The 25,632-nt window shown below is 51.0% G+C and overlaps 1 protein-coding gene across 3 annotated transcripts; it reads right to left on the reverse strand.

The window, feature by feature from the left end:
• Positions 1 to 6,048: 6,048 nt before the first annotated feature.
• Positions 6,049 to 24,309, reverse strand: KCNIP2 (potassium voltage-gated channel interacting protein 2). 3 transcript variants are annotated; one of them, XM_049855778.1, is made up of 10 exons: positions 24,215 to 24,309; positions 10,938 to 11,033; positions 10,011 to 10,109; positions 9,191 to 9,315; positions 8,763 to 8,832; positions 8,515 to 8,585; positions 8,280 to 8,387; positions 7,995 to 8,099; positions 7,796 to 7,858; positions 6,049 to 7,480 (listed from the first exon to the last, which is right to left on the reverse strand). In XM_049855778.1, exons 1-10 carry the CDS (start codon positions 24,285 to 24,287, stop codon positions 7,433 to 7,435), a joined length of 858 nt encoding a protein of 285 aa, XP_049711735.1. In that variant the 5' UTR covers positions 24,288 to 24,309; the 3' UTR covers positions 6,049 to 7,432. The 3 variants fall into 3 exon arrangements, with proteins under 3 accessions (XP_049711735.1, XP_049711734.1, XP_049711736.1); XM_049855777.1 differs by lacking the exons at positions 10,011 to 10,109; positions 10,938 to 11,033; positions 24,215 to 24,309 and adding an exon at positions 19,539 to 19,755; XM_049855779.1 differs by lacking the exons at positions 10,011 to 10,109; positions 10,938 to 11,033; positions 24,215 to 24,309 and adding an exon at positions 13,860 to 14,020.
• Positions 24,310 to 25,632: the final 1,323 nt, after the last annotated feature.

The following is a 25,632-nucleotide window of genomic DNA, read 5'->3' on the forward strand; positions in this document are numbered from 1 at the left end:
AACAGATAACTGTCATGGACTGAATTGTGTCCCCCAAAAATACGTGTCAACTTCGTTAGGCCGTGATTCCCAGTGTTGTGCGGTTGTCCTCCATTTTGTGATAGTAATTTTTTTTCCTTTATTTTTTCTTTTTTTTAATCGTGCTTTAGGTGAAAGTTTACAGCTCAAGTTAGTTTCTCATACAAAAATTTACACACACATTGTTATGTGACCCTAGTTGCTATCCCTATAATGTGACTGTATGTTCCCCCTTTTCACACCGGATTTCCCGTGTCCAACCAGCTCCCAGCTCCTATCCTTTTCTGCCTTCTCATCTCACCTCCAGACAGGAGCTGCCCGCTTAGTTTCATGCATCTACTTGAACTAAGAAGCACACTCTTCACAAGTATCATTTTGTGTCTTATACACCCAAACACCCATTGCCATTGAGTCGATTCCAACTCTACAGGACAGAGTAAAACTGCCTCATAGAGTTTCCAAGGAGTGCCTCGTGGATTTGAACTGCTGATCTTTTGGTTAGCAGCCTAGCACTTAAACCACTACGCCACCAGGGTTTCCTTGTGTCTTATAGTCCAGTCTAGTCTTTTTCTGAAGAGTTGGCTTTGGTAATGGTGTTAGTTCTGGGTTAACAGAGAGCCCAGATGTTACCAATTGCCAACTGCCAATCTTACACAAAGGGTCCTTGTCTTTTCCCGAGTAAGAATATACGAGAAAGACAAACTTTATCTTCAGCAACCTTTTTTTTGCTTGAGTCAACCAAAAGGAGTCAGAGGTGATCTAAGCCTCTCCAAAAGAAAAGGGAAGCAAGGCTAGAGCTTATATGGGTTCCGTGCAGACAATAGAGTAATGAATATTTAGCGGGCATCTTTCAAGGGTCGGTACTTCTCAGAATGGCGATGTATGTTAATTAGGTTGCCCGGGCATCTGGAATCCAAGATGGAACCCGCTGATATTCAAGATGGAGTCCTCTTGGCAGCCCTTAGCATCACTTATTATGGGATATAGCACAAGCATACTGATCTTTGGCACCGGATCACTGTCTTCGGAGGCCTAACGAAGCTTAAACAATGGTCACACTTTGTTCTGCACAGGAGCCTGAAAAGGGGGAAGGGACTAGAAAAACACTAAGAAGGAGATAGTAATTCACTGGTTGTTTCAGCCTTATCTCATGTTGACAGGGTATGGTTCCTTTTTACCCAACTTCTAGATAGTAATCTTTTAACAGCTGTTTTGTTCTGACAGCACGGTTAACCCTATCTCACAGAGGCCGTGTCTTCTGGGGCTCCTCCAGTCTCAGTCAGATCATGAAGTCTGGTCTTTTTACTAGAATTTGAGTTCTGCACCCCATTTTTGTCCTGCGTGGCCAGGGACTCTCCATTGCATCAGGGCGGTCATTGGTGGTAGACAGGCACCATCTAGTTTTTCTGGTCTCAGGCTGAAGGACCCTCTGGTTTATGTGGCCCCTTCTGTCTCTTGGGCTAACATTTTCCTTGTGTCTTTGGTGTTCTTCATTCTTTTTTGCTCCAGGTGGGTTGGGACCAGTTGATGCATCTTAAATGACCACTCTTTAGCTTTCAAGACCCCAGATGCCATTCACCAAAGTGAGATGCAGAACATTTTCTTAATAAACTTTGTTATGCCAATTGACCTAGATGTCCCCTGAAACCATGGTCCCGAGACCCCTGCCCCTGCTACACTGTCCTTCAAAGTGTTTGGTTGTGTTCAAGAAACTTCTTAGCTTTTGGTTTAGTCCAGTGGTGCCAACTTCCCCTGTATTGTGTGTTGTCCTTCCCTTCACCTAAGATAATTCTTGTCTACTACCTTGTTTGGAAATCCTGGTGGTGTAGTGGTTAAGAGCTAAGGCTGCTAAACCAAAAGTTTGGCAGTTCAAATCCACCAGGTGCTCCTTGGAACCCCTAGAGGGCAGTTCTTCTCTGTCCTATGGGGTCACTATGAGTTGGAATCTACTTGATGGCAATGGGTTTGGTTTTTTGTTTTTGGTACTAGTTAGTGAACTCCTCTCCCTCCCTCCCCACCCTCCTAGCCATCAAAGAATGTTTTCTTCCGTGTTTAAACCCTTTCTTGAGTTCTTATAATAGTGGTCTCATACAATATTCGTCCTTTTACTATTGACTAATTTCACTCAGAATGATGCCTTCCAGATTCATCCATGTTATGAGATGTTTCTTGGATTCATCACTGTTCTTTATCATTGTGTAGTATTGCATTGTGATTGTAATTTTATGTTAAAGAGGATTAGGGTGGAATTGTAACACCGTTACCCAGGTCACATCCCTGATCCAATGTAAAGGGAGTTTCCTTGAGGTGTGGGCTGCATCACTTTTTATCTCTCAAGAGATAAAAGGAAAGGGAAGCAAGCAGAGAGGGGGGACCTCATACCACCAAGAAAGCAGTGCCAGGAGCAGAGAGTGTGCTTTGGACTCACGGTTCCTGTGCGGAGAAGCTCCTAGTGACCATAAGAACCTTCCTCCAGAGCCAACAGAGAAAGAAAGCCTGGAATTGATGCCCTCAATTTGGACTGCTAGCCTACTAGACCGTGAGAAAATAAATTTCTCTTTGTTAAAGCCATCCACTTGTGGTATTTCTGTTATAGCAGCACTAGATGAATAGATGGGGCCCTGCCCTCACAGAGTTTGTATTCTAATTGGGGAAACAGATAATAACAAACTTAGCACATACACAAGACCTCAGTTTATAATAAGTGCTATGAAGGGAGGAAACTGAGTAATGCGATGCAGAGTAATTGCAGCAAGAAGGGGCTGTTCCAGATTCCTAGTAGGAATCTAAGTGAAAGATAATGGTGGCTTGGACTAGGGCATAGCAGTGGATAGAGAGGAGGTGTACCTTTGGTCTTGGAATTAGTGAGTGATTAAATGGGGGTGGGGGCAGAGTGAAGTAGAGGAAGAAATGGAGATTCCTAAATTGTTTTGTTTTTTTCAACATACTGATAGTTTATTTGGCTTAATTCAATGCTGTTGTTAAGTGCCGTCTTGTCGGTTCTGACTCATAGCGACCCCATATAACAAAATAGAACTTTCGCATAGGAATTTCTTAGCTGTTATCTTTACAGAAGCAGATCATCAGGTCTTTCTGCCCAGGAGCCACTATGTGGTTCAAACTGCCAACCTTTCAGTTAGCAGCTGAGTGCTTAACCATTGCACCACCAGGGCTCCTTGAAGACTCCTAAATTTTGACCTGAGCAACTAGGTGGATGTTGGTGTTATTTGCTGAGATTGGAAAGACTGAGAGGGCATGAACCAAAGCTCCATTTTTAACATGTTAAGTTTGAGAATCCATTGCAGGTCCACACGGAGATGTCAAATAGGAAACTGGATGTATGAGTCTTGGAGCTCATAGAAGAGTTCTGGGAATACAAACTTGAGAATCCTCTGCATATAGGTGAAGTCATGGAATTGGGTGTTATTTGAAGAGGCTCAGGTCAAGCCACGGGGCCTTCTATTGAGAAGGATGAATCTGCAAGGAAGGGCTGAGCGAGGGTACCCCAAAAAAGTAGGAGGAAAACCTTGAGTATGACACACTGGAGGGTAAGAGAGGAAAGTTTTGAGATGGAGCAGCTGCCAACATTCAGATTCCAGCCAGTGCTAAGACAGAATGATCTCAATACCGAGCGGCTGTTTTTTTCTGGATCCCATCTGTGTGCCCTGGCTCTGAGGCACTTCTCACCCCCTAGCAATTCTCAGTCTCAGACTTCAACTTCTATCTCTTAAGCCGGATTCTTCCCTAAAAGATGGAGACTGTCCCTATGCCTGATCCAGTTATATATACATACTCATGCTCATTCATCTAATCATGCAATTACTTTTTTTTTCAAATTGAAAAAATAATTTTAATAAGAATTTTTTGTATGTCTATCACACAGCATTTGCCAGTTCAACATTTTACAGGTACAACTTACTGACAGCAATGACGATAACGGGTTGTGCAACCCTATCCTTAATCTATGCAATATTTCCATCACCATTAACCTCCCTTCCCCGCCCCCGCTCCCCGGCCGCCCCTGGTAAACACTAATAAATGTTATTCTCTATACATTTGCCTTTTCTTGTCTTTTTATATAAGTGAGGTTATACAATATTTGTCCTTTTGTGATTGACTTATTTCACACAGCATTATTTATTTTTATTTTATTTTTGTTGTTATTGAGAATATATACAGCAAAACATACATCAATTCAATAGTTTCTACATATACAATTCAGTGACATTGATTGTAATCTTTGAGTTGTACAAACATTCTCACCTTCCTTCTGTGAGTTGTTCCCCCTCCATTAACATAAACTCACTGCCCCCTAAGGTTTCTACCATATCTTTCGAGGTGCTGTGGTCAATTTGGTCCCATATCGATAGTTTTTAAAAGAGCATAATGCTCAAGGCAGACTTTTTTACTGGTTAAGCTAAAGTATTGTTTGGTTTTAAGAAGACTTCAGGGGATATTTTTGGTTTAAGGTTTAAAGATTATCTTAGGGCAATAGTTTCAGGGGAAGGATTCCATGAAAATTTGAAATTCTGTTCTGTATTTTCCCCGTTTTGATCAAGATTTTTCTATAGAATCTTTGATCAATATGTTCAGTAATGGTAGCGGGGCACCATCCAGTTCTTCCAGTCTCATGGCAAAGGAGGCAGTTGTTCATGGAGGCAATTAACCACATATCATACAATTACTTATTGAATGTCTATTATGTGCCAGGCCCTGGAGACAGGAAACAAGACCTAGTCCAGGTACTCAAGGTGTCCTCAGGTACTTACAGTATGTTGGAGATGACAGGCAAATAATCACTTAATACATGGTTACAAACTGAAAAGTGCCATGAAGGAAAAGCAGAAGGCACCATGACAGCCTGCCACAGTATCACCTTGTTTAGATTATAAGTGACATGCACAGAATGCATTCTTCACACATGGATATTTACTGTACCCCAGGGTCACCCTGAATGGACATTGGGAAACTGGGTCTAGTCTTGATCCTGCTACAAACTCACTGGGTGGCTTTGAGTAAGTCCTCTTCTCTCTTTGGGCCGGTTTATCTTCTATAAAATTTTAAGGCTGAGGGGTAGACTAGATCACAGGTTCTTAACCTAGGGCCCATGGATGCTTCAAGGATACATAATGCTCCTAAAAATATATGGAAAATATTACATCTTTTTTCCTTCTGGACAGTGGCCCACAGATTTCATCAGAAATTTAAGAGGATCAAAGAAACTCAAGGACTAGAAAAGCAGATGGCTCTGTGATGATGTAAGCAGGGAACACAGATGACAAAATGATGGACTCTGGGAGTAAGTTTTTTCTTCTTGGACACTATACTTCTCCCTTGGCAATGTGTACAGTGGGGGAGGAAAGGGCCTAATCCTCCTTCTGCAGATGATGCTTAGTCACCATATAATGGTACCCCAGAGGACCATTGGTGGTCCCTCTCCAGGAGCCAAATGAAGAAAGATTCCCACCCCGTATAGGAAATCTCTATCACCCTTTGTGTCACTAGCCCCATGGTAATCTGTCCTGGGTCCATCCCATATGCTCTCTCCATCATTCCTGAGTGGGATGTAGGCACAAATGCACATCCATACTAGAGGCAAGGTTGGGATATTTACACAGAGGAACTTTCACTAGAAACTAAAAGGTACCCTTCCTCAAAAGAAAGCACTTTGAGATTAAGAAGTCTGCAGAGTCGAAATTCTTGATTCAACTTGTAAGAATGTCTAGCCAAATGACAGCTTGCTTGGCATAGTCTTTGGGATATTAATGTTCCTTGTCTCCTCACAGGATAGGAAACAAAAATACTCTGATTTGAGTGGGCAGGAAATTCCCATGGGGGTTTCTCTGAAGTCAGATGAGTTTCCAACTTTCCAGAACCTGTGTCTCAATCTACCAATGTATGGCCAGACTATGGCTCCCCTGGAGACAGAGGAACTTCCCTGGGGACCTATGAGGCTGCAAGTGCAGGAGTCAGGAGCTGTGTGTTACATGTGGAGTGGGAGGAACAAAAAGGCAGAGACAGCAGCCTGTGCATAGCCATTGTGTTTTATTGGATCTGGTGTATCTCTTATTTTACAAAATATACAGAAGAGCCAAAAACGCAAAACAGCCAACAGTGTTCTGATGGGAAAAGGGGGTTCTCTCCCTCAGACCCTGGCTGGCTGGGAGGGTGACTGAATGGGACAAGCAGGTATATTAAGGGTGGCAGCATGGCAGGAGTGCTGACAATGAGATGGGACCTGGGTTATATGGTCCCTGCCCTCTAAGTGTGCTCAAGGGCATCTCTGGGCAGATTCAGTAGAGCAAGAGGAAACCCTAGCTGGGAACTGAGGAGGTCATGTAGGGTTTGGGAATGGAGCCTGGGTTGATCAAAGATTCTAATGAATGCATCCACACCTGGGTTCAGATGCTATGCCTGCTTCCCTCCTCCTCCTTCCTTCTAAAGCATTCACTGGGGGAAGAGATAGAAACCCAAGTTCAGGAAGGTCCCTGACTCACTCCATGCCTCCAAATCTAGAGGCCATGGTAAATGAAAATATAGAGCAACTAAAATGGGTGATGAGCAGAGAGGGTAGGCTGAAACTTCAGCAGGCATCAGCAAGGACATCGCCCCACACATATTCCTTTGCCATCGCCACCACAACACCACCAGGAAGGAAGGAGAGGAAGGAATTTCAGGAATGAGCCAAACATCAGGATCTCAGGCTTTCCTCTACCGAAGAGGATATGGAAAACTTCTGGAGCACTTCCAAGGAGACAGGGTCTTCTGAAGAGCCTGGAAACTCATATTCCGATAGTCTGGGGGAGTGGGGCTTTGGCCTAGTATGTCTTAGCTCTCACTGATGATCAACCCAGGTCTTTCTGCCCTCTATCCCAGCCACCTCCTAGGACCTAGCCACTGGCCCAAGCCCAGGACTCTTCCTTCTACATTCTTGTTCCTCCTCTCACAGGGCTTTCAAAGGCTGGTCTCAAAGGCCAGCCAGTACCAAGAAAAGATCATCCTCTCTGAGAAGGGAGTATTAGGGGAAATGTTTATGAGATCAGGGATGAGGGGAGCACCATAGCAGGAGACATTCTGTCTAGTGTCATGGTTTCTACAGTGGGGGTGGGAGCTGGGGGGACCACTCATTTCCTACAGCAAGGGTGCCCTCAGCACATGGGTATCAGGTGGGAAGGGGGTCGGAGTTGTTGGGAGTTCTAGACCCTGGGCAGCATCTCCTAGATGTAGTCTGCCCACTCCCCGGCCCCCTCAGCTTCAGTGACCTGGGCTACTGTATTCCCAGGCTCTTGGTGCCCTACAGCCCCCAGGACAGGGCTAGGGTGGGGACAGACCTGGGAAGAGATGGGTGAGGTCCACCTGGACAAGGGCTAGAGCTTGGTCCCCCCAGGACACACTGACCCCCTCTCCTGGGGAACTAGATGACATTGTCAAAGAGCTGCATGGACCTCATGATGTTCTCATCCTGTGGCCATGGTGTCAAGGAGGCAGATTGGAGAGAGAGAAAGAGAAAGAGCTTGTCAGAGACAGGGAGAGGGACACTGAATCAGAGATGGGGACATTCAGAGATAGAAAGGCAGAGAGGAGGGAGATGCCCAGAAAGACCTGAGGTGGGGAAGGGGGCAGGCTTCTCCTAGTTGTGAAGGAACAGGGGAGGAACAGGATTAGGTTGTGGGGGTGAGCTGAGGAGGCTATACTCTGCCCAAAGGAAACTTCCCCTTCATCCCTGAATCAGGCCCTGAGTCTAGACCAGGGAAGTGTGGAGTGTAGGGTCCTGTACCTTTTGACAAGACTCAATGAATTCCTCAATGGTCACCACACCATCCTTGTTTCTATCCATCTTCTGTAAGAAGGTGGTCAGATAGGAGAACAGGAGGGACGACAGGAGAAAGGTAGGCAGAACTTAGGTAAGTTACCTGCTAGGACCGTGTCTCTTTCCTTTTACTTCAAGACCCTCCCGCCTACCCAGTTCCAGGCACCTGAAAAAAGTTCTCCACATGTTCCCTTGGGGCCTCCTCCCGGAGTGCAGGATAGGTGTACTTGCCCATCATGTCATAGATGGATTTCATGATGTCAAGCATTTCCTGTTAGGCCAAGAGAGAAAAGGATCCATCCTCAGAGCCTCCAGCCTCCAAATCAGGAGGTCTGGAGCCTAGAGCAGACCTCACCCGTTGCTGTTGATGCATATATGGGTCGTGTTTCCTTCCCATGGGCCTTTTGCACCCCACATACACACAGTCCCCAGGCCTTCAATTGTTCCACACCTCCTTGGTGATGCAACCATCCTTGTTGAGGTCATACAAGTTGAAAGCCCAGTTTAGCCTGTCGTCTATGGTTCCTCGAAGAATCACCGACAAACCAGCCACGAAGTCCTAGGAAAGAGGCAGGGGGAGCTATCTTCAGGTACCCTTCAACCAACCCATCTCTGTGTTTGGTCTGGAAATCCTGGCCCTGAAGCCCCAGGAAACAGGTTTCCCTAGCCCACCTCTCCCAGCTCACCTCAAAACTGACCGAGCCATCGTGGTTGGTGTCAAAGGCATTGAAGAGAAAAGTGGCATAGGTGCTGGAGTCTGTAGGATGAGTGTGGAGAATTAAGCTTAGCTTTCAGACAGGAGAGGTCTTCCTACCTCTGTGGGGCTCCTCAAGCCCTCCTCTCATCACCTTGGCATTCTTAGCCCCTCCAGAACCCTCTCTCCCACTTGGCCTAGAAATGGACAGCTACATCCCCTCCGGCCTTGCCACCTCACCTCCTTGAGGAAAGAACTGGGAGTAAATCTGCTTGAAGTTCTCCTCATTGACAATTCCACTTGGACATTCCTGGGGGGAGGCAGACCAGGCTGAAGGCAGACAAAATTGCCTTCCACTCACCCCCCACCTTTCAGGTCTAGAGATTCCCAGAGACAGGGAAAATCTTCATGTCTCTAGGGGACCCACCACACAGTTCTTCTAATAGGAGGCAAGACTTCTCCCCATTGCACAAATAAAAAACTAAACTGCCAATCTATAGGCTCCGCCTCTTGCTGGCCCCATCCTTTTCGAAAAGGCCACATCCAGTAGCTTAGTCTGGGGGCCTTCCCTGCCCCTCCCTTCCCCCTCACCGTTTCTGAGAAACTCTGGATAAGCTCCCCCCCACCCCATCCCAACCCTCCCCCAGTTCTGCCTTGCTTGTACTCACGTTCTTGAAGCCCCTGTACAGCACCTGCAACTCCTTGCGCGTGAACTTGGTTTGCTCCTGCAGCTGCTCCAGACCCTCGGGCCGGTGACATACAGTGGACAGTTCAAACTCATCCTCCACGCTGTCTGCGGGAGGCGGTGGGAGGGGGGGGACAGCCGCGCCTCAGGCCCAGCCCCCACACACCCTCCTCAAATTTATCGACCCATCCATCCCCTCACTCTCCAACACCGGAGACCAGTCTGCCTGTTCCCTGGACCCAGGGCCAAAGACATCAAGGCAAAGAGAAAAGGCGCTGGTCAGCTTCAAGGTCTATCGGTGGGCCTGGCCCTAGGCCAGGCCTGGCGCCAGAGCCAGGAGTTTGACTCGACGCTCACCCCTGGACCCCTGATCCCTGGATGGAGGGGATGGCCCCCTGTCCCATCTTTGTCCCAGAAGAAGAGGAACAAGACGAGAGGACTGAAGAGCGGATGTCTGGGAGTCCGAGCTCCAGGCCTTTCCAGATCTCCTCAGAACCCCGCAACTCTAGCCTTGCCCTTCGCAGAGCCTCCTCCTCCAGACAAGCCCCCACCACCCCACTCCAGCCCCAGTCATGCCCCACCCAGCCCCAGCCATGCCCCGCCCAGCTCCAGCCAAGCCCCGCCCAGCTCCAGCCAAGCCCCGGCCAGATTCCTGCCTTGCACTGGCCTCTGGAGAAGCCAAAGTGAGGGCTCCACCCCCGGCCTCATATCAGCCCCACCCCAGCCCCCAACATTTAGTCCCCAGGCAAGTGCCCCCACCAGGTGCTCCCGAAGCCCCCGCCCCCACCAGGAGAGTAAGTCACCTGGGTCCAGCGGGCGGGGTCTGTGGGGGCGGAGGGAGGCTGGGGCGGCTAATGCTGAAGGGAGCGAATTGTCACCGAGAAAGCGGAAGACCTGGGCAACTGCAGACACACACCTCGCCACTCACGCTCAGCACTTCTCACAGACAAGAGTGTTATAATGCACACGCCCCAGCCCCGCGCACAAAGGCACACATAACGAGCACAGACATACACGAAACGGACCCCACGCACCCATACTTGCAAGACTCACACCCCTCCTTTTCCTAAATCTACTCTTGTGTGGGACCCAGCGGCATCAAACATAACGATACGCTCAAATAATTACAAAACGGGCCTTCATAGCTTGCAAAATGCAGTATGGTCTTCTGAAGTGGGCAAGGCCCGGCTGAGAAGCCTGAGATCTAGAGACAAAGCGAGGTCACGCAATTCGAAGTCACTCAACTGGGGGCCAGACTGGGACTAGAAAATCCAGGTATCCTGGCTTTTGGAGGAAGGCGGGCTCCGTCCTCTACACTTGCATCCGTCCTACTGGCTACATACACCTCGAGGCCCAGAACGTACCCAAGGGGGGGCGGCCACACAAGAGTCAGAGACGCTAGCCCAGCTAAGCCACGCACAGGACCTCGCAGACTCCTGGTCCCGCCCCCGCCACACTGACCACACCCACACAGGCTCAGACCTCAGCCCTGCCACGCTGGCCACGCGCAAACACGCGGTCCCTCCAGATTCGTAGATCCGGTGACGCCCAGACACTCCGGCCCTGTCCCCAAACTGACCTCTCCTACACATTCCTGTCTCCTCTGTGCACAGTAACCTACGCACCCTCACACTCCGGCTGGGCCAGCGCTGTCCCCAACCCCTCCACACTGGCCACGCCCACACGCACTCGGGCCCCGCCCCCGGAAGCAGCACAGGAGAGGCACTTGCTTTCACTGACTGAGGGCAGGGCTTGGGGCCCGCAGCAAGGCAGCAGCTTGAGGAACCGCTGCTTCAGCGCTTTTTTAGTGGGGCCTGGAGGGTGGCCTGGGAAGAGAGAAGACCCCAGGAAGGCACATTAACCCCCACGGTCCCTCCGTCCCCTATCCCCTCCCCGCCAGTCACAAGCCAACCCCACTTGGGCGGAGGGCATTGAGGGGGGTGGGAGTGGAATGGCAGGGTAGCAGGGGGCCGGGTTAGGGAAGCCCAGTGGGTCTCACTAGTGTGGGAAGTCCATCAAAGCGGCTTCTGCCGCTGGTATAATGGGACGCAGCCTGAGGACAGCAGGACGGCCAGAAGCCAGGGGCGGTAGGGGTGAGGTCCAACCCAAGGGCTGCCTGGATAGGAACACTGCTCTCTCTCACACACACACAGTGACAGGAGTATATAGTGATACTCAAGTAGAATGATAAATCACAGATGGATGCCATACACTGACAGCTTGATACCCAGTAACTCACTCACACCTGATGGCTTAGGTAGGGCCCAAAACACGCACACACTTTGACCTAGCACTCGTTAACACAAACACATACTAACATGACCTAAGTAAAACATGATACATATAGGAATCCATACAGGCCATCTTACATAGTGCATGATCAAACCACACAACACACAATGACCCTGGAACATCATGACACAGTGTGTTAAGGACACTATGACACACACACTATGATCTCATAACATTATGACACACAAACCAGGGTCACCATGAAAATTACCCATACCATATTGTGACCTAGGTGCTCATGGCATCCACCTACCCGAGGCTGTACCTCATCCACAGAGCTTTTGTTTGTCCTCAGCACAATTACCTTTCCTTCCTGTAACCCTTCATTCCAAGGCACCCAGTATCTTTCTATCAGAGGAAAAGGGTCTGATCAGCTAACTCACCCACCCTAAAAGTGTCGGCCTTCCCAGCTTTCCCAGTATGGCTTGTTATTTGGAGGCAAAATGGTAGCATAACTTGAGGCAATAACAAACCTGTCTATCTCCTGGCTGCACCCAATCCCAGACTCCAAGACCTAGTGCCAAACCTGGCACACTGGCTAAAGGTGGTGTCATCCACTCTAGAAGAGACCCAACTTTAGCTGCAGGTAACTCCCCCACTTCAGACCCCATGCACACCCACCCTACCCTACCCAGCCAGGCCCTGCTCCCGGGGAGAGGTAACTTAATGACATCACCATCTTCCCTGCCCCTAAGCCGGTCCCCCAACCCCAGAAGATACAGAGAGGTGAGAGGGAGGCAGTGGGCCATGCTGGGCATTGGGGATCGATGTCAACCTGGCCGCAGGCCCAGGGCTCCATTAGTCTGGACTTTGGTTTCCCGACGCCCGAATTGCATCTGGGGCCTGGGGTGGTGTAGTCGCTGGTGGGTGGGAAGGGGGGGAAGCTTCAAGTGCCTCTTCCCCTAAGACCAACTACCTTCCTTCAGGACTTAGTCTTCTCTTGATTCTTCAGAAGGTAGTATAAAGGGGCTGCCTTCAGTCTACAGAATGCCTGGCTTTCTCTGGTGGCCTCTTTCCCCACCAAACAGTCTAAAGGGGATGGCAAGAACCCAGTTGATTTCACCTTCTTGGGACTGGATGAGAACAAACTCAGTCCAGCCTCCCGAGTTCATTTAGGTCCCAGTCCCTGCTCCCCACATACCCCAATAAATGCAACAGAGGGTGGAGGGTGGGCTAGTTTTCTGCTCTTACTAAACCTTAAAACAAGCAATTCCTGGACCTCTCCATGTCCCCAGCATCGTCCACATCTTTCCAGTTCTCCCAGGTGTCTACCCTGCAGCCCTCTAAGCATGGTTCTTGCCTGTCTCCCTGTCCTGGGTGGAACTGAGGAACAGCCATGCTATGGAGCTACACAGTTCTTGGTGTGAAGAAAAGGGGGAGGCCAACCTTTCCAGGGGAGGCAGAACATGGTCCCCTTTCCACTTGCAATATCACTCAAAAGAGTTGACTTTGGGGTGTGGTGGGATGGGGAATTGATTTCCCACTTCCAATGTTAATGCCCTAGAGACCATTCTGCCCCCGGGTCCTGGGAGAAGCGAGGGGAGGCAAGGGGGCTTGAGAAGCAGGGTACCTGATCTGACGCACCCCCAACTGGAGCTGAGCTATAAATGTCTCCTTCACACTGTTCCCACTCTTGGCCTTCCAGACTTCACCTCCATCCCAAGCCTTGGGTGGAGCTGGTACATCCTCAGGAAGCTCTAGGAACAGCCACACACACAGCCTAAAACCAGTGAGGCTCAGCTACACACCCTGTCCCATTCAGATACGCTCCCATCCACCATCTCACAAGCCACACACACCCTGTCACTGTGACACATGTAGTCACATCCCTGTCACACAGACACACACACACAGTCACATACTTTGTCCTTTCTCACACACATGAACACACTGTCACACCCCTGTGTCTTTCACACACTGGGCCCCCACACACCCTGTAACCTACCCCTGCATGCTTGGAGGTATGAAGAGCCACACACATCTTCGGAGCTGTCATGGGTCCTGGGCTCCAAAAGGGTCTCCCCAGAAATCTGGTATTATCTCAGGACCCCTGGAGCCTCCTCCCTCCACTCCAGATGCCCTTTCTTGTTTTAGGCCCCTCCTCATGTCCCCCAGATTCCCTCACCTTCTCATCTCCACATCCATCCCCCCACTCTTCACCCCTCATCGCTTCCCCCAGACAGGGTCCCCCAGATCCTATTCTCAAGGCCCCTCCTCACCTCTTGGAGATGCCCCATTCCACCACTCTCCTGTTCACTCCTGCCACAGCCATGAGGGTATAGTAACCTCCTCCCCAGGCCTTCCCATAAAGGCAGGGCAGCTGTCCCTCCAGCCCACACACACTCAGACACCTGGATTACCTTCCAAGGAGACGGGCTCAAAGAGGCCAAACTGCTCCAGGACCTTGACAAACAGAGCGAGGACCACGAGCACAGCGACCATCTCCAGCCCTTCCAGGTTCATGGTGGGCCTGGGGCATGGCCCCCACCGGCTGAGGCTCAGAAACGCCAGCCCCAGCCTAGCACCACCTTCTCCTCAGACTCCCCGGCAGGAGAGTAGGACCGCCTGCAGCCTCCCTCCGCCTCCCCGCCCTGGATCTCCTCCCTCTTCCCCTCACTCCGCCTCTGCCCCACACGCATCCCAGCCACAGCTGCCGCCTCTTCCTCTTCCCCTCTTCCTTGGGTCACCTCAGCCTTTGGACTGGCACCTCCTTGGGAACCCTTGGTGTGAAGGATACTGGCCAGGTTGGGCCAAGCCAGAGGAGAGAGGCAGTGACCTGCTTCTGTCTCTTAGGACAGCCTCCCCAGAAACCTTTGTGGCCTCACTGTGCAAGAGAAGGGGGCAGAGAGAGAAGCTACCCTGAAGGAGAAAGCCTTGAAGGGCAGTGTGGGTGTGTATGTGAGACACTCTAATAGCTTTATGGAACAGAATATGCTATGGGTGTCTGGGTGTTTTCCTGGGTGTATATTCCTGTGTTGGTCTGTATGGGAGTGTGTCTACTCTTACGTGTGTCTCTGTGTGTACACTTGAGTGTGCACATGTCTATTAGGTGTGTTTTGTGTATAATTACAAATTTCTCCTCTTGTGTATCAGTATTTGAGTGTGTATAGGGCACGAGGTATTTGTGTTTTAGTAGGTTTGTGGGAAGTGGGTCTGAGGATTAGTAGGGGTGGGTGTGTTGTAAAATTAGGAGTATGGATTTATAGTTGTGTACTCGTATCAGCATGGAATTGTCTATCTGTGTGTATGAGAATATAAGGCAGGAGTGGAGGAGGCAGTGACCTCTCCCGTCAGGAGGACACCACCAGCATTGATTGCGGTTGCCATGGAGACTGTGAGGCAGGAAGCACTTTCTTCCCACAGGCCACAGGCAGGGAAACTGAGGCCCAAGAGAGGGAGGATTAGATACAATAGCCTGGACAGGAAGAGGGCTTGGCCCCATCACAACCCTCTGAGGAGGGGCCTTAGTTTGGCTGCCTTTGGGAACAGCAGACCTAAATTACTTGTGAGGAAAGGGGGAACCATGCTCCCCCATCCCCATGACTTCACCCAGGAGCTGCCAAAGCCCTGCCTACTCCTTGGGAACCGTAATTGAGCTGATGGAGCAGCCCAGGGTATGAGGGAAACCTGAACCCTCCACAGCAGCCACCCACCACCTAGAGCACTCCTGGAGGCCCTTCCCCCTCTTCCCTGGCTCTTTCCTGGTGCTGTAGGGGGAGGGGAGGCCTGCAGGGCCAGTGAGCCAGAAGCAAAGGCCAGAGTTAATAACAGCACTGCTACCACTGCCGGCTAACATTGACTGACCACTCACTATGTGCTAGATACTGGGTTATGTGCTTACAGACATTATCGCATTGAATTTTCACAATAAATCTATGGAGGCAGTACTATTATGACCATATTACAGGTAGGGAAACTGAGCCAAAAGGAGGTTAAGCAAATCCCCAAGATCAGGCAGTGTCAGAGCCTCAGTTTTAACTCAGTTTGACCTCTGAGCCTGTGCTCTAGACCACCACGCTACACTGGCTCCCCTCTGAGAAAGCTTGCCTACTCAGGAGGTCCAGTGTATGGAAGTTACTCCAGAGGGCCCCCTCCCCTGGTTGAGCTCTGAGATGAATAGGTGTCAGTTCCAACTGTGGGGTGGAGGCTGGTCCTTACTGCTCCAGTTGAGGTTCACCGATCTGCAGTTTTCTATGCTAACCACTGGGGGTCAGGTATCCACCTCGCACCATATTTACCCCCTTCCCCAAGGGCAACCTCCAGGGTAGGTGTGGAAGGGAAGCCTGAGGAAAGGGTAAGCTTCATACAGACATGGTCCTCTGCTTGCCCCCAACCCCCACCAGGAAAAAGTCAATTCAGTGGCTAGTTTTGGTCTCTCACACCTTAAAGGTTACAGATTTACAGATGAAATCAGTAACTATCTCCCTGTGACTGTCTAAATTGCACAGTTGGGGTTTAATACTCTTCCCCCCACCCTCATCAGCAGAATCCTTCATTTATGACAGTCTGGCTTCTTCACTGCCTCCTAGACACACCAAACTCAGTCCTATCTCTGTGCCATTGCTCCTGTTATTCTCTCTGCCTGGGATGCCCTTCTTTATCCCACAATTTTTATCTATCATTCAGAGGCAGCTTAAACCCTCCTCTCTTCCCTTCAGAGCCTCCAGGCCTCAGTGTTCTCCCAGTTACCTGAATTCTTACTGAACTCATTGTTGGGCCCTCAAAATTCAGCACTCAATTCTGTAATGTTATTAGCCGGAACAGTAAAAAGAGGCAGTGTAGCATGTTAGGTAATAGCATGGGCCCAGGTGCTATATTCCCTGTGTTCAAATCCCAGCTTTACCACTTGCAACTAACTGGGCAAGTTCTTAACACCTCCGTACCTCAGTTTACTACCTCATATGGTTGTTGGGAGGAGTAAATGAATTAATACACGGAAAGACCTTAGAATATTGCCTGGCACAGAGTAACTGCTGAATAAGTTTCCTACCATTATTGCTGGAGGGGCGGTGGTGGTTCAGTGGTAGGACTTTTACTTTCCATGTGGGAGACCCAGGTTTAATTCCTGGCCGATGTACCTCATGCACAGCCATCACCCCTCTGTTGGTGAAGGCTTGTGTGTTGTTACGATGTTGAACAAGTTTCAGCAGAGCTTCCAGACTAGGACAGACTAGAAAGAAAGGCCTGGCGATCTACTTACAAAAATCAGTCAGTGAAAACCCTATGGATCACAATGGTCCGACCACGGGGATGACGCAGGACTAGGCAGTGTTTTATTCCGTTGTCTGTGGGTTAACCATGAGTCAGGGGCTACTCTTAAGCAGCTAACAACAACAACCATCACTGCTAACATGGCAAACCGTCCCCCCTTAGATTTCTATAGCTCTTAGGGATTCACAGAGCACTTCTACAAAAGAGGTACAGAGAAGCAAAGGGACTTGCTCAAGGCCAACCAGCTAAGAGGGGATGGGGCCGAGATCTGAACCCAGATCTTCTCTCTGGGTCATTCCTGTCTCTTCAACTAGATCCCAGGCTCCTTGAGGGCAAAGATGTTAAAAACTGTGCCTTCACGAATTGAGTGCCAGGCTCTGAGCTGGTGCCTGTGAAACAAAGATGAACCAAATACGGTTCTGGCTCTCAGCACTGGGCAGGGAGAGACATCGGCACTGAGATAACTGTGCTATAAGACATCTATTCATTCAACAAACAGTGCCTACTATTCATTAGGAACCATTGTAGACAGGTCATAAAATGAGCTATAGTAAAAACCCCACGTGCAGTTCTAACTGGGAGGCCAGGGAAAACTCGATGGAGAGGGTACCTTTTGAGCTGGGTCTTAAAGAATGGCTAAAACTTCAACAGTCTGCCTTAAAAAAGGGATCAACATTTATCAAGCATATTGTGTACTGTGAGCACTTTACATGTACTATCTCATCTAGACTTCACAATAAACCTGAGATGCTAGGTCTATTATCCCTTTTTTACAGCTGATACGGTCAGAATGAGTAGCCTTACACTCATTTGGAGATGAAGGAATTGAAGCTCAGGGAAGTGATTTTCCCAAGATAACATAGCTGATAAAGGGTGGATGGAGATTTGAACCTGAGCCCACGCTCTGCCGATTCCCTCAGGCTATCTCCAGGGAAAGGGCGATGCGTGTGGGGTGTCAAGGAGTGCTGGAAGATTATAGCTTAGTTTATGTTGGAGGAGTCATGGGTGAAAGACCAAAAAGGGTCAGATTCCTTGGAGCCTTGAACGCCAAGCCAGGCTATTTGGACTGAAAGAGACACCACAGCAACAGCTCCCTGCTCCACATTGCTGATTCATAGATGGACAGAATGACAAATTTGCAGGCAGTTGCCCTGTTTCTGAACTTCCTCTTCCCTCTCTCACCCCACCTTCAACTCTCTAAGACCTTGACCCAGCCTCATAGGAGCTCAAGGTTCTAATCAACCGGGCCCCTGGTGGGACAGTCTGCCAGAACTGAAAGAGTAAGTTGTTTTTCAGGCTCTCCCTTCTCTCTACTCAGTGACCTCTTACGTCTCAGGGCCTGTGGGAAATTTGCCCAGATCTGTCCTTCCCAAGCACCCCTGTGCCCCCGGACTTAGCTCTTCACCCAAAGGAGTGAAGTCTTAATGGAAGCACTTCAGGCAGAGTGAGTGCCCAAGGAAAATCTATCTTGGGGCATTAGGTGGGCCCTCCCAGGTCCCTTAAATCTCACCACGGAGATCTTATCATTCAGTTCTTTAACTCCACAATTCAAACCCAGGAGTAATGCTGCCCTGTGGAGGCACCCACCCTATGCAGCTGCCCCACCTTCCCCAGTCTACCCTTGTTCCTCCACCAGTGGAGGACCAGCCAGTGAAAACCCCAAAACCCTTCTCTCAGCCCCCCAGCCCCACTCCATTTCAAGCCAGGCCAGAAGCTACTGCAGCCCCCAGCTGTATCAGGTGATTAATGACCTCCCTAGACTTTGGGGCTATTTTGGGGCCTGGAAGTCATGCCTGCAATGATTGAGAGCTGGCCCTGCCTGGCTCCAGCCATCTGTCACTAAAGACAGGCCCAGGAAGGGGACTTGGGGGAACGTGTGCTCCCCAAGAGAGTTCTAAACATGGCTCTGGCTCAGGCCCATCTCCCCTCCTTCTGGGGGACACACGGCAAGGAGAGATCACAGGCCCTGACTACATCCCAGGGACTCAAATGAATATCCATGGAGAGAGCCAAAGAACTACAGATTCCAGAATGCCATGAGGCCAGGCTGTCCTGAGGCCAGGTGGGGAGGGAATGCTGGGTTTTATGGGCCCTTTTCAGGTAACCCTGAGGGAACCCAAGTGTACACAAATCTCACACTCCACAGGTCACAGATTTTGCAAATTCCACACCATGGTACAACTTCATGAAGGCTATACAACTCAGAAACCCCCAACCCATGCCATGGCATAGAACTCCAGTACATGCAATCTCAGTGTCACAGAATCTCAGGGATAGGCACCCCCAGGGATGCACAGCCCCAGTGATCATAACCCCATTCATCCAGACTCCCAGAGAGACAGAAGAGTGACATACAGTGTTTATGCCATACAAGTCTATCCGTCAGAGCTCACTAGCTGAGTTCTTGTTGGTCCAGCCCGTCTCAGGATTCCAGTCATCTTAAGCCCCCCTTGATCTAGCAATGCAGTAGAGGGCTGCGCTTTCTCCCTGCTCTGCTGCAAGCTTCTTCCTCTCATCCCTGTGAGGGGTCTTGCCCTCTTACTCCCACTTGCTTGAGGGCCCTCCTTTGCCCTCAAGGAGAAGCCCTGCCTTCTCCCACGATAGTGAGGGACCATGCCCTTCCTGAGTCTTAGCTTTTCCTCCTCTGTAAGCAACTTAATCCCTCCATCTCTGTGAGAGGTCTTGCTCCTTAAACCCTTTTGTTTGAGGAATCCTGCTGCCTCCCCCCATCTCTGTGAGGGGCCCACCCCCCTCTCCACCTCTGTAAGGCTCCTATCCCACTTCGCCCTTTATTTGAGGGGTCCTGCTCCTCCCTCCTTTCCTCCTACCTGGCGACAGTGACCCAGTCACCAGCTGGTAGAGGGATCGCGCTGCCTGCCCCAACGGGCTCCGGCACCTGCGGGGGCATCGGTTCATGGTTCGGCTGCGAGCACAGTGGCGATGCTCCGCCCCCAAGGCCTGGGGCCGTCCGGTCTCCGCCCCCACCCGTGTGGGCCCTGCTTGGGCGGCGTGGGAGAGCGGGAGCGGCAGGACCGGACTCGCAGACGGTGGAGCCTCTCCTGGCTGCACTAGGGGCACTCACCTTGGCCCCATCATTTTGAAGCACCCGCCCCCAAAGCTCCCAGACGGGACGGAGGCACGGGAGTGGGGGATTCTCCTCACCAGTCTTCTCTGGGAATATTTTCTGGATTTCTGGTGGGGAGGGGAAGCAGACACGGGATTTGAAAAAGGGGCTGTAGGGGAATAAACCTTATAATTTATTACCCTCTTCAGTCCCTCCTCCACCTGTCGCTCCTCCCCCCACCATTTTGGCACTTTTACGAAAGGGTAAAAGGACATCGTTGTCATGGCAATCCCTCTACACTTCCATACTTTCTGGATCGATGAGAGGGAGGGCAGGAGGGAAGAGCAGGAAGGGGCCGGTGTATTAGAGTGGCAAAGAAGAGGCGGTAGGGATGTTCCCTTACTGGTACATCTCCTGGCTCCAAATGTCTTTCTCTCAAACTGTTTGTCTATCTTTGTCCTGGTCCAACGGGTTCACAGACTTACTATGATCCGCTGGCTGCCAGCCAAATGCACCGAGAAGCCCTTCACAGACCCAGACCCCTTTCCTAGGCTCGTCCCTACGTGGTTAGACCTAAAGTAAGCCCTTCCAGGACCTTCTAGCTCCTTCACACTCCTAGAAGAGCCTGCAGGAGAGAGGACACAGTCCCACTCTCTGACTGGGATCCCGTATTTTTGGCTGAAAACTCTACCTTCCCGGATGGAAAACCAAAAACGCCCGTTGCCGTCGAGTTGATTCCGACTCATAGCGACTCTCTTGGACGAGTTAAACTGCCCCATAGGGTTTCCAAGGAGCGCCTGATGGATTCAAACCTGCCGACCTTTTAAGTCACCTAGTAATTCCCGGTTTCACTTGGCGACAATCTCCATCCAGGATCAGCTCCCCATGCATGGCTCCGCTCAGCCACACGAGGGCGCCCAAGTCCTGGGAAAGATACTTCTGACCACAGGGGCCGGATTCTGGAGGTCCCTAGCCCAGGCCTAGCCAGCCAGGTCTTTTCTGTGCTTCCAGCTGGGAGAGGGCTGCCGCTGATCGCTGCCTTTCCCCAGTCCATCGCACTGCCAAGAGCCTTTGCCGGGCTGGGAAGACCAGAGGGGATAGATTGGGGTGGGGGGGACGGGAGGGGAGAGAAACTTGAATCTTTTTTTCTCTAAAAAAAGCCTCTCCAGCTTTGTTTAAATCCTGAGGATGGTGTGGTGGAGGCAAGAAGTAAGGGGACCCAGAATACCCTCCCTGTCAGCCTGATGGGCTGGGATGACGAGAGCTGGAGACCTCCCCTGTCTCTGGTCCCTGGAATCTCGCTTGCATTAGGCGGGAACGGAGCGAACTTTGGGAACTCGGAAGGCTGGGCCGCCCCTCCGCCCTGCACGAGCTTCAGCACCACGGACAACGACTCCTGTTGTTAGGTGTGTGGTGTAGGTTCTGACTCATAGCAACCCTATGTCCAACAGAATGAAACACTGCCCTGTCCTGCGCCATCCTTACAGCCGTTGCTGTTTGAGTCCATTGTTGGCAGCCTCTGTGTCAATCCATCACGTTGAGAGTCTTCTCTTCCTCGCTGACCCTCTACTTTACCAAGCATGGAGTCCTTCTCCAGTGACTGGTACCTCCTGAGAATATGTCCAAAGTACATCCACACTTCTAAGGAGCATTGTGGCTGTACTTCTTCCAAGACACAAAAAAGTTCGTTCTTCTGGCAGTCCATGGTATACTCAATATTCTTCGCCAACACCATAATTCAAAGGCATCTTGAAGAATTGAAAGTTCTTCTTTAGTTTTCCTTATTCATTAAAACCCAGTGCCGTCAAGTCATTACCCAAGCATATAAGACAATTGAAAACACCATTGCTTGGGCCAGGCGTACCTTGGTCCTCAAGGTGACATCTTTGCTTTTTAATATTTTAAAGAAGTCTTTTGCAGAAGATTTGTCCGATGCAAAATGCTGTTTTGATTTCTTGACTGCTGCTGTCATTCAGATGGAAACCCTGGTGGGGAAGTGGTTAAAGAGCTATGGCTGCTAACCAAAAGGTTGGCAGTTCGAATCCACCAGGCTCTCCTTGGAAACCCTATGGGGCAGTTCTACTCTGCCTTATAAGGTCGCTATGAGTCAGAATCACTCTTTGGCAACAGGTTTGGTTTTTTTGGTTGCTGTCATTTGGGAACTCAGAAGACCAACCGTACCTCCGCCCCGAGGGAGTTTCAGCACCGTGGACAACGACCCTTAGTTTAGGTTTTTTATCTCTGGCATTTCAGCTGGCCCTGCCTGCCTGCCTGCCTGCCAGGGCCGGAGTCTTCGTTTACTTTGGTCTCTCAAACCCATTCGTCTCTGCTATCTGATAGGTCCTCTTTCCAGAAGAGGACCCCTGGTAGCCCTATTTCTATTTTCCAAGTCGTGTGTCTACAGCAAGAATCCTGATGGCTTTGAGTATGATTCTTGACACTTGCCAACATTTGACCCTTCTATTTCCCTTGGGAGCAGGCAGGCATGAAGTAGTATGCTCCGTCTGACACATGAGAAAAGTGACGCCCAGAGAGGAAGAAGTCAGCCAGAGCTGGTATTCACACTCCCATTCCCAACTCCTGAGGCAGTGCACCTTCCCAGTACAAGTGCTTACTCACCCCCACCCAACTGAAGCTTCAAATAGCCAAGTGGGGAAGGGATAATTGTACTAATGGAGAAAATCAATTAAACCAGGGAGCAAACGCTGACTAATGAGGTGCTAATGAGGGCCTTGGGGACCTCGATACCCTCAAGGATCCTCTGAGCTGGTGGTGGGAACAGAGGTCATAGCAGAGCTGGACAGCCAGACCTCTGGATCCCATCTAGGTTGAGGCACTGAAACCTGGTCTCTTTCCCTTTGGGGGCCTGCCTAGGAGCTGAGCTCTCCCTTCTGGGGGTCTTGGCATAGTGACTAGGACCTCCCCAGGCTCAGTGATGGGGAGACACTCAGGTCTCCAGGCACAATATCCTACTCCCCTCCTCCATCCCCGAGTCTTAATTAGCCTCACTCCCCTCAGGAAGGACAAGGATCACAGCCTCTCCCCTCTCCCTAGCTTCGTTTCAGCTGCAGGAGAGACAGTCTCCCTCCTCTCACACTCTGTTGGGAGTACTAGGGCAGGCTGCACAAGGAGAGACATAAACACACAAGTACATGGAAATGTACACAAGGTGACACAGTCACCTACACAAACACATGGAGCTGCTTACTAAACCCAGAAATACGCACATGCACAGTGTACAGGTCTAACATACCTCCCCACAGAGGAAAGAGGATGCCAGGACAGCAGAGTGGTTTGGGTCACATAAGGGTAGGCAACAGGGTACTCTCTCCCCCCGCCTGCCAGGCCTAGAGCTATCTCTGGATCTGGAGGGGAGGCAAGAAGATATGTTTTCCTCAGGGTTGGGGTGAAATTTTGGAAGGGTCGTTGGGGGTTGAAGGAGCTTCAGTTGTAAGAATGATCTCTAGTCCTTTTTTTTTGGGGGGGGGGGAGACTGACCCATTACTAACCAAAGCCTCCCACGAGGGCCAGGTGCTGGGACTATAGGATGCTCCTAGGAGTCAGGCTGGGCAGCTAGACACTAGAGTCCCCCTCCTTGGATCCACTTGGGCTATTTGTGGAAAATTTGGGTAAGCAGTGGTGTTTACTAAAGACCCCCATCGGCATCAGGAAGCCAGAAAGGTAGCAAGGGTAAGACATGTCATGGACACACACAGAACCCCACTGCCGACATGACCACAAAAGTATACAGCTAGCATTCAATGCCAATATAACTCATATAGTCTCATAATCACAAAACACAAAACAACACACCTTAACAAAGGCTCACCCCAGGAGTTTCACAGTCATAAAGTCTTACAAAGAGACACACCACCATAAAATCAAGCCCTGACACATTCTGGTAGGCACATACCACTTGATACAGAATCACACACTCAAAGCACATAGTTGCACATACAACAGAGACACATGGTCAAAACAACCTCATCTGTACAAACAGGATCCTACACAACCTCACTCAAACATCTGACAAGATCACACAATTGCATGGCCACAATCAGTCACAAGCAACCACATTCACCCTGGCTGTCACCAAAGCCAGGGCACATGGCAACCAGATGGGAGGTGCACACACATATACAGAGACACATACAAAGAATGACAGGCACTCATGCACGTGACACCTCCCACTCCAGACACCCTCCCAGTCCTGTGTCAAACACGCCCACATCTGCTGCCTCTCCCCACCTGCCACCCCCCCACCTCTGTGGGATCGAGGCTTGAACCCCAGCGTCCTGCTGCCCAGACCAGCTTGGAGGGTACCTGGGGATGGGGCAGAGCCTGGGCTTGAGGGAGCGAGCGGGCCAGGTCAGAGAGGTATAAGGGTCTGGGGGGATGTAATCCACCATCCCACCCGCGACCCCCGTGTCACCAACTTACCCGTGAGCTGGTCGTAGGAGCCGTCCAGGTCTCGGGAATCGGACAAACTCTCCTTGCGGCCCTGGCCCCGCATGGCCCCCGGCGACCCCCTCCCGTCCCACCTGGGCCGGGGGAGGGGGCGCCGGGTGGCTGGGGCCAGGCACTCACACGGTGCCCCCTGGCGGCGTAGCGCGCTGCCGGGGCTGGGGGCGGGGAGAGTAGGGGCCGGGGCTGGGGTCTAGGGCCCACCCGGGGGTCCTGGGGCAGGAGCAGGAGGCTTGGGTAGCAGGTGAGCGCAGACCCGGAGCCCGAGTGGAGCTGAGCGCTGAGCCGGAGCCGAGCCGCCTCTCTCCTCCCGCCCCCTCCCCGCGGCTGTCACCACTGCCTCCCCCTTCGGCACTGCCGGGATTGGCTCCCCCTACCCCGCCTCGCCTCTCTGCAGCTCGGGGGAGGCACCAGGGGAAGGAGTGAGCTGGGACGTGCGGGGAGGGGGCTGCTGCTTTAGCAACCCTTCCCCCTAAACCTGAAGCTGCGGGGGTTTGGGAGTCGGAGAGGGAATGTGGCCAGAAAGGCTCCACTGTGAGGAGACCCTCGCCCCAGTTCTCAGGCCCTCCTCCCCCACCGCCAGCGCGGTTCTGGCCGGGTTAGAGCCTGGAGTATGTCTCTAAGTCCCGTGTTTGCCACCCTCTATTTTCCGTCGTTCCTCCTTCCCCATATCCGCCTCTGTGGCCCCGGCCAGTCTCCACCACAGCTTGAAGGGGGCTGGAGATGCGGAGGAAAAATCGCCCCAGCCTCTAGTACCGGGCTCATCTCAGGCCAGCAGACTATGATTTTCTCAAGTTCCAGAAGGACCCCAACCCTCACCCACCTCAGGACCCTGTCTCTGGGCCCTATACACTCTCAGAGTGCCTTCTTCCTTGCTCTGATGGCCCCAGCCAGCCGAGTGGGAAGATAAGGAAAAGAGTGGACCAGGTCAGTTTCTCAAGACTTTCTTGCTCCCCCCACCCATTTCCTTCTTTCAACTTCCCTACTGTTCTGTTACCTATCCTGTCCTAGATTCCCAGTTTTCCAGCAGATTTGGGAGAGCAACTGAAGGGCTGTGGGATCCGGGTAAGAACACAGAGTGGGGTCAGAAATGCCCTTGCTGTGAAGCCCCCTTTCTGAATTCAGGAACTAGCAGAGCTGGGCTACCTCACTCAGGAATGGCTACTGAATGGCTAAGCCCCACTTGTCTGACTTTTCCCAAGATGGTTTCTGGGTTCCTAGCTCATGAGTCCCCCACCCAGCAAGACGATGGGGAGGGGGAGGAGGTCTGGATGGGGTGGTGGCAGTGTCCCAGATAACCCTGCCAGCCCAGCAGCTCCTCCAGAGGAGTGATCTACTGAGACCAAAAGCTTCAGCTAAAGTGACCTCAGCACATTTCATCTCTTCAATTGGAT

The sequence above is a fragment of the Elephas maximus genome, chromosome 16 (genome assembly GCF_024166365.1).
Source record: "Elephas maximus indicus isolate mEleMax1 chromosome 16, mEleMax1 primary haplotype, whole genome shotgun sequence".
NCBI classification, from domain to species: Eukaryota; Metazoa; Chordata; class Mammalia; order Proboscidea; family Elephantidae; genus Elephas; species Elephas maximus.